The sequence below is a fragment of the Vulpes vulpes genome, chromosome 2 (genome assembly GCF_048418805.1).
Source record: "Vulpes vulpes isolate BD-2025 chromosome 2, VulVul3, whole genome shotgun sequence".
In the NCBI taxonomy this organism is placed as follows: Eukaryota; Metazoa; Chordata; class Mammalia; order Carnivora; family Canidae; genus Vulpes; species Vulpes vulpes.
Genome location: NC_132781.1, coordinates 100095886 through 100116458, shown reverse-complemented (window position 1 = coordinate 100116458; position 20573 = coordinate 100095886). Strand labels below are relative to the sequence as shown.

The following is a 20573-nucleotide window of genomic DNA, read 5'->3' as shown; positions in this document are numbered from 1 at the left end:
GAATTGTCACCCCCAAAAAGGCTTAGGATTTAGAAGGGACCTAAGATGTGTCGGTGGCAGGCAGGAGATGGTGAGTGGGTCAAGGGATGGAGGTGGGCAGGTGAGGTTCTGTGGAGGCTCAGAAAGGCATGGAAAATGGAGGAGGTAGGGAAGTCCTGATGAAGATGGTAGCTTTTGAGTGAGGTCTATACACATGAGTGTCACATGGACACTGATGGTAAAAGCAGTAGTGTGGGACCTACTGCCCACCAGAGTGAGCAAGAAGATCAGTTCTGGGCTTGGCCTGCTTGGCTCCCAATCCAGTTCTACCATGGAGGAGCTGTGTGGCTTTAAGCCAGTTCTCTGATCTCACTGATTTTCAGCTTCCACATCTGAAAACAGGGGGTGACAAGAATTCCCCTCACACTGGGATGCTGGAAAATCAAATGAGAATGAATACAAGGGCCATGCTCAGCACAGTACCTGGCCCGGAGTCGGTATATCATGAATGCTGCTGTTGCTGACAGTGGGTCGAAAAAGAGGACCTTGAATGCTTGAAAGAGGGTTAGTTAGGAGTGCTTCTAGGAACTTCCATTTCTATGAGATTCTCTTCTCTTCCATTTCTGTAGGATTACTTCATCCCTTCCTAAACCTCAAAACCTTCCTCTCAACCAGAACACCGCCTCATGGGAAAAAGAGTTCTCTGGCATGGCCACTTCAGACACATATACTAAATGACATATACTACTTCTTTTATTTTTGGGGGGTGGGTATGGGATATCTGGCTAAAAGAGAACAAAATGGAGTAAAGTTAAATATAAAAAGATGCCATGAAATAGACACATAACGGAGTTAAGAAGTGAAACAAACAGGTGCGTCTGAGTGGCTCAGCATGGTTGAGCCACTCAACCATGAGTTGAGTTGGTGAAGCATCTGCTTTTGGATCAGGCCATGATCCCAGGGTCCTAGGATCGAGCCTCACATCGGGCTCCCTGCTCAGCGGGGAGTGTGCTTCTCCCTCTGTCCCTCCCCCTACTCATGCATGCTCTCTCTCTCTCAAATAAATAAATACGATCTATTTTAAAAGGTCTAAAACAGAAGAAGTGAAACAAATATTAAAAAAGGATATTTTATGTGTTCTAAAATTTCATTAGGAAAGCATTTCAAAACTTGAAAAATTTTGATAAATTATCAAGGAAGGAAGGCTATAGCTGAATACAGAGAGTCAGAAAGAACTGGGTTCAAATCCAGTGTCTGACATTTACCAGCTGTGTGGGCCTGGGAAAGACTCATTTGGCCTCAGTTGCATCATCGGGAAAAATGGAGTCAGTATACCTACTTTGCAGAGTTACTGGCTAATCAGTATACAAAGTAGTTAACACACTGCCTGCTGTGTAGATACAAAAAGGTCTGTTATCTTACATCCAGAAGAACTATGGTATAGAATGAATACTACTTGTACCCTGCCTGGCTCCACAAAGAAATTAATAGAATTCACATAAATTATTACAGTTTTGCCTCTAAAAAGTCAAAAAGTGGAGCATATGACAAAAAAGATGAAAGTAGGAAAATTATAAAGAGAGGCCAGGAACAAAGCCAACATACAAAACACACGCGGCAAATGCCTGTACGCTTGTTGTGGGCGGGCCACACATTTAATTCTAAGCCTTAGAGTAGCAACACAAAGAGGGAAAATGATCACTTTCAAGATCCAAAGTGTCCATATGACAAAAATAAACCAGGAGAAGCACAACTATTTCTGGTGATGAGAACAGAGAGATATTTTTACAGTGGGTTCTCGTTAATGACAGAAAATGAATAATACAGCAATCGCAGCACTACCGTGATAGTACTCAATGCATTCTGTGTTTACACTCACCATGGGTAAGGCATCGTGGCTGACTTTGTGAGGGATACAGAGGCGAACACAACAAACACAAGATGGTTTGCACTTTTGGAAGTTAGTCTTGTGGAGGAGATGCACATGCACCTAAATGGTTATAACACCAGGACAACGTGCAACACGCCCCAGGAAAGGAAAGATAAATTGTGTCAAAGCATTAGGGAGAGCCTCATCAGGTAGGTGGCCTTTTATTTGGCCTCGAGAAACAAGTTTTTATGTTTTAACATCTCAAAATGGAAATTGTCGACCATTCAGAAACAATAGAGAAAATAATCTAGTGAACTCCTGTCATCCACCTGAGACATTTTTCAGCAGTTTACCAACTTTGTTTCACTTCTCTCTGCTGTTTTTGTTTTCTCTGCTGGGGTATTTTGAAGCAAATCCCATTCATCATATCATTTTGCCTGTAAATACTTAGTATGTATCATTTTAAAAAGCATAACCACCAAGCCATTATTATACCCCACAGAATTACCAGTTGTCCCTAACATCACCTGATTCCTAACACATGTTCAAATTTCCCAAAGAGTTTCAAACATATCTTTTACAGTTGGTTGCTCCAATCAGCATCCCAACATGGTGCATTCATGGCATTCGGTTGTTATGGTATAGACGTGACCTGGGAAACATACAGTGTTCCCGCCCACTTTTTTTTTTTTTCAGGCCAGCGGTTTATTGAAGGGATTAGGCAGTTGTCCTGTAGTATATTGGATGGAAGGAATTTTGAATGGTGAATCTGTGGGGCGGGAGAGGGCACTTCAGATACCCGGAGTAAGAACTGTGAGGAGGCTCTGCTTAGGTATCTGGATGCAGGTGATACTGACCATCAGCTCTGTGTGGTGGGCTTGGGGGGATGGCTGGAAAAGTGGTTGTTGGACTGGGGTAAGGAGAACTGGGAGCATGGCTAAGGGCTGTTGCATGACTGATTGCTAGAAAAACATTGAACGCTAGAACTAAAGCAGCAGAGCAGTGTTGCTAAGAGCCGGAGATCTGGAGCCCACCTACCTGGGTTCATATCTCAGCTCGGCCTCTGTCTAGCTGTGCGGTCTTGGGCAAATTTCTTAACATACCAAAACAACTGTTTTCTGAGCTGTTAATAGAAGGGCTTACACCAATACCTGCTTCAAAATGTTGTCTTGGGGATTAAATGAGATCACCTCGAAGAGTGCTCAGTAAATGCTCAAAAAAGTTGGCTGTCGTGAGAGCAGGGGTGGCAATGGTAGAAGAGGCATCGGTAAGAGGCCTTGCTGAATGGCCTGGACCAGTTCTGGTAACTGAGGGATGTGTTGAGAAACAGAAGTTAAGCAATTTAAGAATCACTGATAACTCAACTTTTTAAATCTCTTCTTCCCCGCCCCTCAAAATGCACATACACCCCCCATCAATGTCACTCTACCCTGCATAAAAATAGAAAAAACAAGCAGGAAAAAGACTTAAGAGAAAAAAAAATTAGGATTTTTTTTCTTCAATGGGAAACAATGGACACATTGGAAAAATATCCATATGGAGAGAGCCACTTGGAAGTTGAAGATTGGGCTCTTGGAGTCTAGAGAAATGGCAGAGCTAGGGTTATAATTTCAAGTGTCATCCATGCTGACATAATGGTTAAGTCAGCAGTAAGATTAAAACCACAAGTCTGGGGGCATCTCAGTGGCTCAGTGGTTGAGCATCTGCCTTCAGCTCAGGGCATGATCTCAGGGTCCTGGGATCGAGTCCCTCATTGGGCTCCTTGCAGGGAGCCTGCTTCTCCCTCTGCCTGTGTCTCTGCCTCTTTCTGTGTCTCTCATGAATACATAAATAAAATCTTAAAAAAAAAAAAACAGTACAAGTGAAAGGACGCAGATTTTTTAAAAAAGCAAATTCATACCCACACGCATTGGTAAAGTCCACTTGAGCATACTGAAGACCATTTAGGGGCAGGAGGGAGAAGAGTTAGTGAATGAAGCAGGCTGAGATGTGTTTGAACATAAGCAAGAGATTTAGAAATGGCAGTTTAAAATAGAAACCAAGGTTTCTAAGAAGACCATTTATTGGTATCAAGGCAGAGCTGAAATAAAAGAGGCCTGGGATGCAGGGACTGATTTTGGTATTAGGAAATTTAAGACGTAGGGCCAGTTCTGGGGAGGGTGTTCTAAATGAAAATCTGGGAGCTGTCATATCTAAGTAAAAATGAAAGATAAACGAGGGAAAGAACTGAATGATGGAAGCCAAAAATCTCAGGAAGTCATCTCAAAGTGTGCTAGAAGGTGGAAAAGCCCCCAAACTGCAGAAAAAGCCACTGGGTTTGGTGGACAGGAAGTCACTGGTACCCTCCGAGAGCCACAAGATGGAATGGCTCATCTCTGAGTTGTACATTTGTGAATTACCAGCCCTGTGAGTGAATACCTAATTTTGCAAGAGGGCCTCTTCCATATGGTGAGCTCAATCCCTTGGGAGCTAAATTTCAAAGCTTTCTATCTAATTTTGTAAGGAAACAATGGCCCTGTGATTAAATTAGATCAGAGTGATTTGCACCCACGTGCAAAGAATCAGGACCCGGGAGTGCTCAGTTCCAGCAGAGAACCACAAGTCTCCTTCCACAGACTCGCCTCAAAAGTGCTCAGCTAGCCGCTAAGTGGAAAACAAGACACATGTTTTCCCTACCAGGCACATATTCTATGCATGCTCTGGGGCCCACAGCCTCAAACTTAATACTTTAACACGCTTCCTGAGGAACACCACCACCATCATAACACTGCTCTGGTGATTCTTGTAGATTCAGTCTCATGTCTTCTCTGGTTTCACAGGTTAAGATCTGAAAGTCCTGATTTAAGGGCAGTCTCGGAGGCCACCTCTGGGTTTTGGTGTCCCTGTTTCTGGGCCTCTGCTCTATCCAACCAGTGTCTGTCCTGAGATGTGTGTTTACCGGTTGTGAGTGGGCAGCTGGGGGGGCTGTCCCACGCTGAGTCTGGGGGCCGCAGGTTGAGGGTCAGTGACACCAGGTGTGGGGCTGCGTGCGTAACCGCCTCGTATGAGGAGTTATCATCAAATTCCTTCATGGCCACGTGCTCATTGCAAACATGTGGAAGGGTGAGGCTTTCCTCAACCCATCATGCAGCTTGGTTTAGTCTATAACAATTGATCCCTGCTCTGTTCTCTCCTTCCATTCTTCCCCATAAGTGATGGGGTAACGCAGCTGGGCTCCAGGCCGGACTCAGCAAAGCCTCCTCTCCTTTAAGGGCAAGGCAGCTACATTCACAGAGAAGGAACGAGAATTCCAACCTCCACAGCCAAAACGTGAGGCTGAAGGAGTTTCATGTCTGTTAGCTTCTGGAATCTGTGAAGAGGGACCAGGTGACAAACTGCAGGCCTGATGGCACCTCGTTGCTTTCAAAGCCAGGTTCTATTTCTTGTTTCTTTTTCTTTCTTTTTTTTTTTTTTTTAAGATTTTATTTATTTATTCATGAGACACACAGAGAGAGACAGAGACATAGGCAGAAGGAGGGGAGCCTGCTGTGGGACTCGATCCCGGGACTCCAGGATCACACCCTGAACCAAAGGCAGATGCTCAACCGCTGAGCCACCCAGGAATCCCCTATTTCTCGTTTTTAAAGTTGTCTTCTCGGAAACCTAAAAGCGTGTCTGTGGGCTGGATGGTGTACGTTTGTTGTCTTGACATCTGGGGCCAACAGCTGAGTTCCTCACACAAAAATGCTGTCTGAAGGAGGTTGTGGGCCACACCAAAAGATTGTTAGGGTCTCGTTTAAAAGTAAAAGCAGAACTTGACTGAAACCCAGGGCAAGAGTTCTGAATTCTGATAGGGCTTTGTCCATATGGTTGATATTTGAGTCTCCACATGCTCACTGCTGGTCCTTATGTCAGGACCACATCTGCTTAAGAGTTAAAACAGGTGTCCTCCCCCCACCATAAACAGGATTTTCGGAGGCGATTCTGGGGTCCCCGTGTGGGCTCTGCGTAACAGAAACAGAACTCAGAGTACCGTGAAACTCCAGTTCGAAGGCCAGACATATCAAAAAAATAAAGACATCCAAGGGAACAAAGCCTCTTATGAATGTCGCTGAGAAAGAATAACAAAATAATAAAAAGCAAGGATACAGTAACACTCAGTCCATGTTTCGTGATCAGCATGACTCAATCTGTCTTCACGTGGTGCTGGTTTACATTTAAAGTGTAACTAGCTAAAAATAAGCCTCAAAATCCTAGATTTTCTGAAGTAGCAACACAGCCCTCACTTCAAATCGCACATCATTTCTGACATAAAAAAAAGCAGCAGTTGAGGACGTAAGAGGCCTTTTCCTCCCCAAGTGTGGGCTCTGATCCCACAATGTCATCACTCATATTCCAGTCCAGAATTCCCTAGAAATTCTTCCAGCACTTTCTATCGGATCTCCTGGCCTCTTGGTCCTAAGCTCATACACTGTGTGGGGTAGGCAGAACCAAGGTCCCCCAAAGATGTCTGCATCCTAAGCTGCTGAACCCCTGACTGCACAAGAAAGAGGGATTAAGGTTGCTAATCAGTTGGCCTTAAAATAAGGAAATCATTGTGGCAGGTTGGATGAGCCCAAGTGTCCTTAAATGTGGAAGAAGGAGGTTTAGACATGTGATCATGGAAGCCGGGTCAGAGAGATGCTGTTTGGCTGAGTCTGAAGATGGAAAGAGGGGACTGCAAAGCAAGGAATGTGCGTGACCTCTAGGAGGTGGGGAAAAAAGGAAACATTCTCTCTAGAGCTTCCAGAAAGGAAAGCTGATGGCCTGCCGATGACCCCTTGAATTTACTGAGGACAATGTTGGACTTCTGACCCCTAGAACTGTAAGATAGCAAATCTATGTCATTTTAAGCCACTAACCGTGTATTAATTTGTTATAGCAGCAATAGCAAACTGATACATCCTGTCGGGAAGTAGAGACAGCCTCACCTTGGGAATGCTACCTACCACAGCACTAGGACAGGCAGTGCCTTGGGCTTCTTTGGCAAGAAAACATATTCATTTACTTTTTTTCCCAGTTAAACTCCAGCATGCAGCAGAGTGCTAAGCCTCAGAAAAGATGGTAGAAAATGGTGCAGCAACTTCTAAATTTGTGTGTGTGGTGGGGAGGAGGTACAGCTGGAGGGCAATGTGGCTCTATTGTTAGAAACTCCATCCCCTTTTTAGCAAACCTGCATTAATATGATTTTAAAATCTGTCTTTTTCTGTTTCCCTGTTCTTTTCTCTTCAAAACATCCCTGTGTGCTTTGAACGTTTGGATAATCTTCTGAGATGATCTAAATCTAGAGAATTTCAGCTCCCAAATCATGCAGATTTTTGGACTATGCCTTGAACGTGATTCAGATAAGGTTGGATAATATTTAATACAGTACAGCAGCAAACAGTCCTGAATTAGAAGGTGAATAATTTATTTAGAATGCTAAGGCTTGCTTGGAATAGCTGATATAAGAATATTAATTGGTTCTACATGGAATTTTAAAGGGGTTGTTGTTGTTTGTGTGCTAATTTTGTTTTAATTGTAGGAAAAATAGCAAGAGATCCTCTGAGTAAAATTAATGTACATGGACCAAGAGTGCTTTTAGACAAAGATTTTCAGGATCCCCTTGGAGTGAGGACACAACTAAACTCCATGCTTACAGATAAATGAGGATGCGTCAGGCTCTATTTCAGTCCCTTTGCCCCAAATGTCTGGGAAACCTGATTTCTTTACCAAGAACAAATCATGAATCATCAGACAAGATGAGCGGTGAGAAGCCCTGAAACCCGGTGTTGAGGTGTCACAGCATCTGGAGACCGTGCCAGAAAAAAGGATGGTCTGACCCATCAAATAAAATTAGAAACGGAACAGAAACACTTACCCTCATGTCTCCGTTCACAGTTTTCGGCGTGTGGTTGAATGCATGTGCAGGGTCCTTGTTGTACACTTTGAGGAGCGATCTGTCCTGAATGTTCCTGGAATCAAACACATCAATGACTATGGCAGATGAAAGGAGTCTTACTTTGGCCATTCCCTTTGCCTGATCTCTGCAGGATCAGGTAAAAGACGTGAATAGACAATCCAACTGCCGTCTACTGTCAACTGGACAAAAAGTTCTTTCAACATAAAATCGGCAAAAATAAATAAGGAAGAGGAGAAAAGTGACTTCAGCTTTTCTTTCCTGTCTTTGCTCCTCTGGAAAAATACTTGTTTTCCCTGTGATCCTCCAGCCACAAATACAGGTGAATGTGGACTCCCTTTCCAGATTTAAGCAAGGAAAGCTAACACTTTTAGGGACTGTAAAGCTCCAATATTTACAATAGGTTCAAAAGGATTTGGTTAATATTTAAATATTTAATAGTTTACTTTGCCCAAACACCTGGTTTTCTGCTTATCTTATGAATGCACACAAAGGAAAATGGTTTTTCCTTCAAACACTTTCGGCAAGGAACAGAGAATATATTTGCGGTCCAGGAAAAAAAATACCACAAAGATCAAAACTACTGGTATCTTTGTAATGCCTTTCTTTTCCTCCCGTAGTGGCTATTAAAAATACTTGTGTACACACAAGCTAACTTACTGGATGTGCAGGGTGTTCAGAAGGAAGAGCAGCAGCTAGAACCTTCCGCTCTTCTGTTTCTCCTTCTGAGTCCAGCATGTAGAGCGCTGGAGTCCATCACACTGCGGCACAGGACAGAAGTCCCACATCTTGCTTGGAGCCTACCTTAAAATTATTTAAATGCATAGGAATGTCTACGAAGTCCTCCTCCGCCCACATTCAGCTCTCCTCGCAGAAGGGCCACCTGGGGCACTTGCAGCGCCATCTACGCTGTGTCCCTCCAGGGCCGGCGTGCTGAGCTCCGGGGAATGTGTGCACAAAGAGGCATTCCTTCCTCCCAGGTGCAGCCACACGTTCTGTGGGCTGATCGCAATCTCTGGGATTCCTGGGTTATGCTTTGTTTTAAATGAAGTGGAGGATTCTTGGGACTAGTCTTGCCTTCCTCCTTTAAATATCTGTCAGTAATTGCTTTGAAGCAATGACTAGCCCAAGCTTGCAGGGTTTCTCCAGACTTCAAGGAGCTCATTACAAGCTGGCGGAAGGGGGAGCATGCAGCCCTGGTTAGGTTACTATGAAGGCAAGAGCTCACAGAAGGTGGGGGGACACGGGGATCCACTGAAGGGAAACCCCACCCCCACGTGACAATATGAAAGCTGAAAACCTCAGTTGAGCCATGAAAAAAACTTTGTGTGATTCTAAAGGTATTTAAAATACATGAGGTTGGTTTATGATTAATTTAGAAACATGCTCATCCAAGATGAACCAACAGTAAAGGCCCAGATTGCGTTTACCATGGCAACATTTACAACACGGAACTTCAACCTAAATGCTCTATAGCACTTCCCTAAGGAAACACAGTGGTGAAATAGTTAAATGCTTAACAAATACACTCGCACTTCAAAAACACTGGATGTGAAAGGAAATTTACCTCTGGGCTCCAAAAATTAAAGCCATTGTCCTCAGGGGTGATCTACATGGTATATTTTGCAGGGGGAGAGGGAGAATGTATATAGTGTTGATGGTGAGAATTTATCGTACCATTCAAATAAAATATAATTGAGATATTTTATGCATATAAGCAAAGAGAGAATTTGAATTTGGAATTTTCCTTTAGAAAATTCAGACATAGGATCATCTAGTATAAACATATTCATCACCAAATAAAAACGCTTTATCCACTTAAATACTTTTAGGTCCCTGGGTGGCTCAGCAGTTTAGAGCCTGCCTTCGGCCCAGGGTGTAATCCTGGAGTCCCGGGATCGAGTCCCACATCGGGCTCCCTGCATGGAGCCTGCGTCTCTCTCTGTGTGTCTCTCATGAATAAATAAATAATCTTAAAAAAAATATTTAGGTCCATTTTTATAGGTAAATCAAAACACTGAAAAGTAAAATTATAGATAAACTTATAATTCAGTAACATCCCCATCAAACATTCGAAATTAGATTTTTAAAGAATCACTTTCACAAATGTAAACATATTAAATGAAAATTGTTAATGTTTAAAGAAAGGATCTCTTCTTTTGCATCAAGGAGAATCATCTCAATTTGAAAGTTGAGGGGACTGTTTCTTCTTTGTCTTCCCTCTCATTTCTTTCTCCCTCCTCGACTTCCTCACGACACTCCAGAAGAATGTGTAAAGGGAGCCCTAGCAGGAACACTTTGAGGTTTGGGAAAGGACCTAGAAAATCATGACTCATTGCAATTTAAAAATGCTTGCATGAAAAAAAAATTTTAAAAATAAAAATAAAAATGCTTGCAGGGGCTGCAGGACAGTGGGATACAACTGTTCCAAATAACTTCATTAGGCTTGAGCTCCATAGTCAAAAGTGGCTTTATGTCTTTTCGTACAGATTTAGTATTGCCATTTCTCTCCAGTCCTCTAACTGCAAAACATGGCAATTCAAGAACATTGCTATAAAAACACTACTTGGGATTATATGACCACAAACATGCTCCTTAGATACAATATGATTACTTCATATTTACGTTTACGCTCTATAAATTTGATTTTTTTTAGTGACAGGCTGATTAATAATTTATTTCAAAAAACGAACATGAATTTTCTGATACCCATGAATATTTAAACACATCTTTTAAAGGTAGCAAGGTTGTGCAATAGATGTAGCACTATACCTTAGGGCATGCATCAAACTTTGAAAGCCTTAAATGACTCATACACACCTTGGCACACGCCTAAATATGTCATTTGAGATCATCATTAGATATTTATCAGTTTACATTTGTTATGCACTAGAGGCATATTTTTAAAAAGTGGTTTCTATTAATTTCATGATGGAGAAACAGGGCATCCTGCTCTCCCCATGGGGCAGGAACCCAAAAATCCACGTTGTGGACGATCAATTGAGCAGGGAATATTCTGAGGGAATAAAAAAACTCTTCACAAATCATGTGGACAATCAGGTCTGGGGCCATGCCTGAAAATGAATTGGCTGTGTGATATTGAATAAGTCTCTTAATTTTATGCATCTGAGCTTCTGGTCCCATAAAATAGAAGGGCTGAATTAGTTACTAAATAATTTTTTAAGTTCTAAAATGTCTAGGGCTTTACTAGCGACTCCTTGTTTTTGCTAATTTAAGTTCTAATTTGTCAGGCTCTTTGGCTCGGAGAGATCAGATGGGTCCCTTTCTCTCTGGACATACCACCACCACAGTAGATACATATGCTTTTATTTCTGTGCCCCCTTCAATAGCATGAGTCCACTGAGCCTCATTTGAGGATACATTCTCCTCGGGGCTCTGAAGAAAGCCCACCTAAAAAGTAAGATCCTTTGGTAAGGCCAACTATTTATGAAAAACATAGAGATAGAGAATGCTTCTAAGCCTCTTTTCTTGTGGACAATAGCATAGGGTCTGCTGCTTCTACTCTAACCTGCTGGTGTAAATAATGGCCCAATGGGATCATTGCCTAAAATGTTCATAGTCTCTGTGGGGGGAAAAGCACTTGAGAAAGAGCCAGGGAAGTTCCAGTCACAAGCATGGCCTTATGCTATTGATCAAGTCTTTCTACCACCTTCTGGGCCTCGCTTTCCCTAACTTTTAGATAAACAGGGCACTAGACTATTTCTTATATTCTTTTCAGAGGTAATAGGCCAAGATCTAGGCAGGAGAAGTCTGTCCTCATCTTTGTAAACCAGACCTTATAAATGGATTATAGAAAACAGATAGTGAATTCACACCTGGGTAAGGTGAACCTACTAGGTAGGGTAATAGTAGCCTTCATGGGGACACAGAAAGATTAGGACTCAGTAAAGTGTAGCAATGCTAACTGCAGTATGGTGGACACACACACACACACACACACACAACGTAACAACCTACCTTACATCGTTTAGTTCATAATAAACATTTCTGCTTTCATCTTTGATGTAAATGGCGACACTGGGCGATTCTAGCATCTTCATGGTGAGCTGCTGCGGAAAGGCACTTACGAAGAGAGCACGGATTGTGTCTGCACTTGTGATTTCATTCGGCATCCTGAGCTGCTTGGTTTCATCCCCATACTGGAGATAGAGAACCCCTGCATGCAAGATGAACACAGTCATCAGTCCCAGATCAAGATGCCCACAACACGCAGCAAAAGCTTAGCCATTTCTGTCTTACCACAGGCAGTAAGGGTTAGGACAAGCTTGGGAAGTGTGTAATAGGAGATGTTTGTTTGGAATTTCCAAGGAATGCACTTTCTGGTTATCACACGAACATTCACTTTTATTCTTTGGAGTCCAGGCAGATGTTAAAGACGCTAATTTTCAACTATTTGAAAACCAAAAGGACAAGAAGCTACTCTCTGGTAGCCTAAAGCAAAAGACAATACTTTATCCCCTTGAAAGGTATATTTGGGAATTTGACCATGTAGGATGGTGTCTCTCATGTTTTTCATTAACTAACAACATAATCATTACAGCGAGGGATAAGCTATATAGTTCACATCTTTATAATCCATTCAGAAACATTTTAAGGCTACAACATTACTGTGGCTCTAATACATATTTATTGAATGTTTATACCAAATGAAACTACAACAAGAAAAGAATCTGGCATTCCAATGCTTCAGAAAGAAAATGGAACAAGTCAGTTACACAAAGAAAAACAGAAGCATAAGATCAGAGAATTTTAGAGTTCTCAGGGCTCCAATGAACCATACCTCAAATTATTCATGCCCCTGTGGAGTGTGGTCTCTTCCCACATTGACTCTGGGCTTGGCCATGCGACTTGTTTTGACCAATTAGCATTAGCAAGTAAAGTGCAAAACGGAGACTTGGTAAGTGCTTACACACTAGACCTTGTCCTCATGATAAGTGTGGTCTTGGAGACTCACAGAACCAAGCTTCTGCGAATCCAACTGAACCACATGGGGAGGCCACATGAAGAAGAATGAAAGCCCTCACTGACGGCCCCCACTGAGCATCCATTCTACAGCCACCACCACTGGCCAGTCATGTGGGTGACCCACCTTGGGAGGAGAACCCCCAGATCCAGGTGACCTGCCCCAGCTGCTGTCACATGGAGCAGAAATGGGATGCCCCCTCTCAGCCCTGCCCAAAATACAGAACAAAGCAAACACATAATTGTTGATTTAATTCACTGTTTATGGTCACTTGTTATTCAGAAATGTATAACTGAAACAGGGTATCAAAGATCCTGACATTTAATTTGAATCCACTTATGAGAATCTATTGAGGACAGACCAAGATTGCTCAAGTAGCCTTTGGCAGGAGAGACTCAAAAGAGAATAGAATTTGGCTTCTGGTTACAACCAGGCAATTCATGCAACAAATTTGTCTCTAAGTCCTCCTGAAATTCCGTTAAAGTGAGGGTGAAGAATAGAAAAGCATAAGTCAAAGAATTAAGGGAATGAGAAAGGAAACAACACCAGACAAGAGAACACCCAACACCTACATCTTCAAGGGGAGAAATCCACATAAAGCATGCAGGGCTAGGAAAGCTCCAGAAGCAAAGCCCAAGATCCCTCTGAGGGGAGAACTGCAGATTGAGTGGAAAGCATGAGGCCTGACGGAACTTCCTTTTCTTTTAAAAGGTGCTGCAACCCGTTCAAAGCTTCCTTCTGTCCCACTCAGCCAACTGACCCCCCATATCCATAACAGACTAAAGAGATAGAGTCAATCAGGCTGGATTCTAGCTCACACGGCACGGGGGAGGGTGGGCAAGGTGCCTCCTCACAAAATGCTTGCAAAGGGGTGACCCGCAGTCAAGAACCTGGAGGAACCTCTCTAGAAAAGCTGACTGGCCTGTGAGAAGAGACCAACAGATTTTTTGAGAGTAATGCTCAGGTTGTATATGGTCACTCCATTGCGAAACAGCCCAACCCATACATGAAAGCTTCCAGTTAGTATGACTGTGCCTCCCTCACACACTGGCAGATTACCCAGGATTTTTTTAGATTATCCGGGATTAACAGACATTTTTTACAAACCATTAACATGAAACACCAAAATAAACAGAAAAAAAGAAACTCAGAAAATATGAGACAGTCCGAGAAAAGAGGAACATTTAGAGAGCAAGAGTCCACTCTGGGAACCGTGAGAGTAGGAATTAAAATTTCAAGGAGGAAGAAAAAGGTGATGAAATCTCAGAAAGTAGAGCAAAAAGACTATGGGACAGGAGACAGTAGAAAACAATAAGAAAACCAGAATCATGGGGCAACTGGGTGGCTCAGCGGTTGAGCATCTGCCTTCGGCTCAGGTAGTGATCCGGAGGTCCTGGGATCAAGTCCCACATCGGGCTCCCCACAGGGAGCCTGCTTCTCCCTCTGCCTATGTCTCTGCCTCTCTCTGTATCTCTCATGAGTAAATAAATAATATCCTCCTTTTTTAAAGAAAAACAGTCATTTCAGAGCACCCCAAGTCTTACGGGAACTGGGATAAAAAGGAGATCAAGAAAAACAAAAGTTTTACAGAAAGTATTATAAAAAGCTTTCCCCCAAACTGAAGGATCTGAAATCAGAGATTGAAAAAGTTTATGAAACACACAACACACTCACGCTTGTCATGGAGACATTCCAGCTGGCAGGGGGTGGGGTGGGGGGGGGAGGGGGTGGAGAACAGAAGGTCCTACAAGTTCCCAGAGGGTTGGGGAGAAAAGTTACAAACAAAGGAGCAGGAGTCAGAAAGGCATGAGCTATCTCAATAGCAACCCAGAAACCAGAAGACAATAGAGAAATAGCTTTGAAAATCCAGAGGGCTATACTTTCGATCTAGATCTATATCCATCCAGACCATCCACCAGGTATTTAGGAGACTTGGCTTCTCAGCAAGGCCTTCTCTCACCACCCTGTCAACATTTCAGCACCCATTCTCCCTAATACTTCATACCCCACCCTTGTTCCGTTTCTATTCCTCAGCATTTTCCACATATAATTCATATTTTAACTCTTGCTATTGTTTATCATCATTTTTTCCTTCTAGACTGTAAGTTTCAGGAGGTCAGGGATTCTTTTTAATGTTTTTGCTGTTGTCATTCACTAAGGTACCCTTAGGACCTGTAGATACTACCTATTACGTAGCAGGTTTTCAATAAATGTTTGTTGAATAATGAAACAGTGAATGATTTATCAGTCATCCAAAAGCAGTGTTCATTTGGGGGTGTATCTAAGCTACAAGAGCTTTTGCTACATGAAACAGCCTCATAACCTTATTCTCGATTTGTATACACGTTGGAATTACTTTCTGAAGTGCTGTTTCCTTGATTAGAGTAGTCCTTTTGCATTGAGCATAAGCAGCTAAATTTCCCCTCTCAGCTTCTTCAGGGAGCTAGTTTTTCCAAATATCCATGCTGTTACACATTCCTCAGGGTTCAGAAGAATCCTTTCAAGTCTGTCTCATCACAGATCTTGCAATTTTTCGCCCCAAACGGGAGATGTGAGGACTGTCCCATGTGATCAGTAACGCCACAGCAAAAGGCCAAAACCACTCTTGCGGCCTGGGCCCCGACCATGCCTGGGCGAGGCCCCTGCCAATGGGCCACTTATGGCCTCACTCCAGTCAAATATCACAGCCTCATTCACCCAAAGGGCCTGGTTTTCATTCCCACATCTGCATTCTGTACGTGTATGTGCTTGAAATAGAATTTGTAGGCTCTGAGTGAAAAAAAAAAAAATTGGGCCCAAATTACGGTTACCTCAGGGTCTGGCTGGCACAGCTGCCAGCTGGGTACACAGTCCAGTTATAGATCGTGAAAATCCGGAGAAGACGGGAAAGATGCCTTTACAAACAGAGGAGAATAGTCTTTTTACACTTGATTCAGTTTGCTTTCTCAATTCAGGAGAGGTATTTAGAAATGCTTAAACTCAGAAGGAAATCTCTTAATCTATCATGGCTGTTTATTGGCACAGTGATGAGGTTCAGTACGCTCTGGCATACCTTCCTAGCTCTGAGCTGCGTCGTCTGCTCCAGATTACTGGGAAAGTCTGAAGGACTTTGGACCATAAACTCCCTTTTTATGAAGAAGAGAAGAGGACAGGGAAATGCATTTGTGGGACATCTGCTATGTGTCAGAAATGGTATGCACGGATTTCACTTAATCAGCCCTGCCTCTCAGGGCAGGTCGGTATTAGAAGCCCCATTTCACAGACAGGGAAAGCGAGGCTCAGAAGGTCCAGGTAACTTGCCTGAAGTAAAAGCTAGTAAACAGCTAACTAGCCTATATATCCCATTATGTTCATCCACAGACCCGAGGTTTTCTCCCTTGAAGCCTAGGGCCTCTGAAATCCTGCGCTGAGCCACATCCATCTCCTCCACCATTCCTCTCTGGACGATCTTAGCTGTCCTCACACTTTTCGCCTGACCATCTGCTTGACAATGCTGAAGCATGACAGGGGGGCAGCTCAGAAAAAAGATTCCCATCTTAAGTCAACTTAAATGCAGACATGTGGTTAGAAACAGTCCACATGCTGAGAGGAGCGGGGGAAGGCACAGGGCTCTGGAAGCAGCAGAGTGTTGAAATGAACCTCACGACACTTGGAGCCATTCTAAGATGCCAGAATATTCAAGAGTTCTTTCCCTTCAATGGTCCTGCGGGGGCAATGTGGATTTTTTACCAAGAACTCCTGGCCACATTTTATAAAAAGCAAAGTACACTCAGCAGGTCATGCTTGTACTAAACATCCTCAGGATCTTTCCAATCTCAGAATCAGTTCTAGGGGCACCTGAGTGGCTCAGTGGTTGAGCATCTGCCTTTGGCTCAGGTCGTGATCTTGGGTCTTGGGATTGAGTCCCACATGGGGCTCCCTGTGGGGAGCCTGCTTGTCCCTCTGCCTGGGTCTCTGCCTCTCTCTGTGTCTCTCATGAATAAATACACAAAATCTTTTTAAAAAATTTTTTAAAAAATCAGTCCAGAACATGGGACATCTTCTCAAATATTTTTTATTTTGATATGGTATGCAAGGATTTTCACACCATCCTCTTGCTTGGACAGAACGTTTGTGCCCCTCCCCCACCAATTCTTTTCTTTTATTTTTTTTTTAAAGATCATTTATTTATTTATTCATGAGAAGCACAGATTGAGAGGCAGAGACATAAACGGGGGGCGGGGAACGAGGGGATCCCTGTGGGGAGCTCGATGTAGGACTCAATCCTAGGACCCCAAGATCATGACATGAGCCAAAGGGAGACACTCAACCACTGAGCCACCCAGGCATCCCTCCCCCACCAATTCTTTTTTTCTTTTTTTAAAAGATTTTATTTATTCATGAAAGACACACCACACACACACACACACACACACACACAGACAGAGAGAGAGAGAGAGAGAGAGAGAGAGAGATTGAGGCAGAGACACAGGCAGAGGGAGAAGCAGGCTCCATACCGGGAGCCTGACGTGGGACTCATCCCAAATCTCCAAGATCACACCCGGGGCTGAAGGCGGCGCTAAACCGCTGGGCCACCGGGGGCTGCCCCTCCCCCACCAATTTTTATGTTAAAATCCTAATCCTCTACTTGATGGTTTTTGGAGGTGGGGACTCTGGGAGGTAATTATTGAGGACCCTGATGGGATTAGTGCCCTTCGAAGAGACAAGAGAGTTTTTTTCTCTCTCTGCTCTCTGCCATGTGGGGATACAAGGGAAAGACCACCATCTGTAAACCAGAAAGTAGGCCCTCCCCAGACACCAGATTTGCTGGTGCCTTGGTCTTGAACTTCCCAGTCTTCGGAAGTGTGAGAAAGAAATGGCTTTAAGATACTCAGTCTGTGGTGGGGTGCCTAGATGGCTCAGTCAGTTAAGTGTCCGACTCTTAATTTCAGCTCAGATCATGATCTCAAGTCCCATGTCTGGCTCTGTACTCAGCAGGGAGTCTGTTTCTCCATCTCCTTCCACTTCTCCCCCTGCCCCTGCTCTCTCTCTAAAATAAATAAATCTTAAAAAAAAAAAAAAAGATATTCAGTCTATGGTGATTTGTTCTAGCAAATGGACTAGTACAGCCCTCAGGCTCCTATTCCTGCCTTCCTATCTCAAACCATGCCACATTCCCATGGTACTACAGTTATACTGGAAATCTTATTGTTTTGTGAACTTTGCATCATATTTATGTTGCATGCTGTGCCACCACCTTGGGTGATCTTCCTACCAGTTTGCTTGCAGGCACACTACCATCTCTGAGCCATTTCCCCCAGTCGCTTCTCCATCACTTTTCCACTAAGAATTGAGGAATTAATTTTCTTACTTATGTGCTTATATGATGTTTTACTGAAATTGCAAGCATAGTTTTTATTTTTAATAAGAAAAACATAAATATTAAAATAGCTTTTTTATAATTGTAAAGTTGGGAAAGGTTTTTATAATACAATAAACAGTGTTGACAAGGGTCGGGAAAATGAATTTTCTCACATACCACTGTTGGGAAAGTAAACGGACACCATTTCTCTAAAGTGCTATTTATTTATATACTTTATAAGCCCCCCAAATTATACATATGGTTTGAGCCAGTAATTCCATTTCTATATATTTATGCACAAAGATATAATTATCAGGATGCTCAATAATGCATTACCTATAAGAATAATATGGGGGAATTCCAACATTAGGGGATTCATTTAATAAATCACTTAACAAATCTATTCATTGAACACTCTGCTGTTATTAAAAAGAATTCTAGAAGAATAAGAGAAAAACTGTATCTGTTAAGTGATAAAGCATACTATAAAACAGAAAGCAACTACATTTGCAAAAGTCCATTAATCACCTTGATGGCAGTGATGAATCCAGGTTTTATATCGTCTGAAGATTATACAGTTTTGAGGGACTGCTTTAGGAACCACAGTACAATATTAGAAACATAAAATTCAGTTTGAAAGTTAATTATTTACTTATAAGGATTGAACCTTGGTTCTATCAGGCTCATGATAAATCTATCTATTTGATGACTGTACACCAAAATGACAAGAGTGGTTGTCTTAGGGTGGTGAGTTCATGTTTGATAACATTCTCTAAGATTTTCTCTACATTCTATTCTCCATTTCCTAAAAGAAGTATGCTTTGATTTGATCATTTGAAAAGATAACCCCTACCGATCTAAAGAGACTGGCCAGTTAGGGATTCTACTCAGTAAACTGAGTATTTTTTTTGAGCCAAAAGAGATGGGCCACAGGAGACTCCTCCTATAAAAACTTCCAGTGGAGTTGGAAGAAGGTAAATCGGCATCTGAAATGGGAAAGACATTGGTATTTAACATAAAGAAAAAAGAGTCCAGTATAGTTAACATCCTGGAGTACCCTTAAAGGGGTTGAGGTGGGGCCCGTAGGGAAGCCTTCATCCATTCACTACCTAAGCCCCTATGGTGTAAGACCAGGTCTTATACCAGGAATGGGACGTACAATGGTAACCTGCTCATCACCCCTTGTGTTCTAACCCTTCCAGAGTTTCCACAATCGACACTGTTTTTTAGAAGTTAGCAATTCATACCTAACACCAGCTGACATGCCGTTTCAGACACAGCAGCGATTTCAAGACAAGTCTGCGTGTGTTCCTTGGAAAGCTCTAGCATGCCCTCAGATGTCAGTAACTTTTTCCGTCCCGGAGAAGACCCATGCTGCTATATCCCTTCCTATGGAGTAGCTTTTCAAGTAGGTGACAAAGCTGGATGGTGACACTGGCCTTGTGAGGACGAAGATGGTAACAGAAAATTTATTCTTTAAAAGAAAGTCTAGATGCTCTTTATTTTTGGAGTAACTGGACTCTCAGATTTCAGTATCTTTGTTTTGAGTAAACGCCAAATCTTTGCATTGGTATATGAAAATGATCATATCTATCAAACCTTTTTCTCTTCCATCCAGATACTTGATATTTAAAGGCAACATGAGACTTTGTTAAGTCTTTTAACTAATTTATCTTCTAGTAGTTATAACTGAGGGATTATGGAGACTCTCAGAGAGCTCCCTAACAGAGAATCTTCATGAAAGGCTAAATATTTCCAGGAAAATAAATAGCAATTTTGTGCCAAACTCTGACGTAGAATGTGCTTTAAAGGCTCATAATTGTGGAGCCATCTGTGGTAGCATTGTGGAAGAACATGTTAAAGCAATAAGTTTGTTAGAAGTTGAATATGATATGGTCTTGTTCCCTCAACAACCTGACAGACAACAGTCCTAGACAGAGATCCTGCTCGGGGGCACTCATTTTTGACACAAAGTCTTAGTAATGGCACCATTAGTGCTCAGCCTCTTAACTCTGTTTTGTTCCAGACAAATTGGTACAGTTGGGACTCAAGGGATATGATAGCACCATTGGAGTGAGCATCCCAAGGCATTTCTCTAAAAAAATGCCTTGAAGAATCTGTGGATGACTTCTGGAATGCAAATTGTGTTCAAGTCATGAATGCATCAGACGCTGATCTTTAGTACTGGGGCCCTATTCATTCCCAGTGTATCTTACTTGTTAGAAACTTGTCTGTAGGGACACCTGGGTGGCTCAGTGGCTGAGCATCTGCCTTTGGCTCAGGGCATGATCCCGGGGTCCTTGGATCAAGTCCCGCCTCAGGCTCCCCATGAGGAGCCTGCTTCACCCTCTGCTTATGTCTCTGCCTCTCTCTCTGTGTTTCTCATGAACAAATAAATTAAAAAAAAATTTTTTTTAAAGATTTTATTTATTTATTCATGAGAGACACAGAGAGAGGCAGAGACACAGGCAGAGCAAGAAGT

The 20573-nt window shown here is 42.7% G+C and overlaps 1 protein-coding gene across 36 annotated transcripts in view; it reads right to left on the bottom strand.

Moving 5' to 3' along the window:
- KIAA1217 (KIAA1217 ortholog) overlaps positions 1-20573 on the bottom strand; it is a 730776-nt gene that overhangs the window by 83044 nt on the left and 627159 nt on the right. For 34 of the 36 annotated variants that reach the window (XM_072749379.1, XM_072749392.1, XM_072749378.1 and 31 more), the window contains 2 exons: positions 11745-11943; positions 7728-7821 (listed from right to left, as the gene is read on the bottom strand). In XM_072749379.1, the coding sequence (XP_072605480.1) occupies positions 7728-7821; positions 11745-11943 (293 nt within the window). Of the gene's footprint in view, positions 1-7727; positions 7822-8426; positions 8988-11744; positions 11944-20573 lie in introns of those variants that run through there. The other 2 variants (XM_026013628.2, XM_072749395.1) reach the window with 1 other exon arrangement.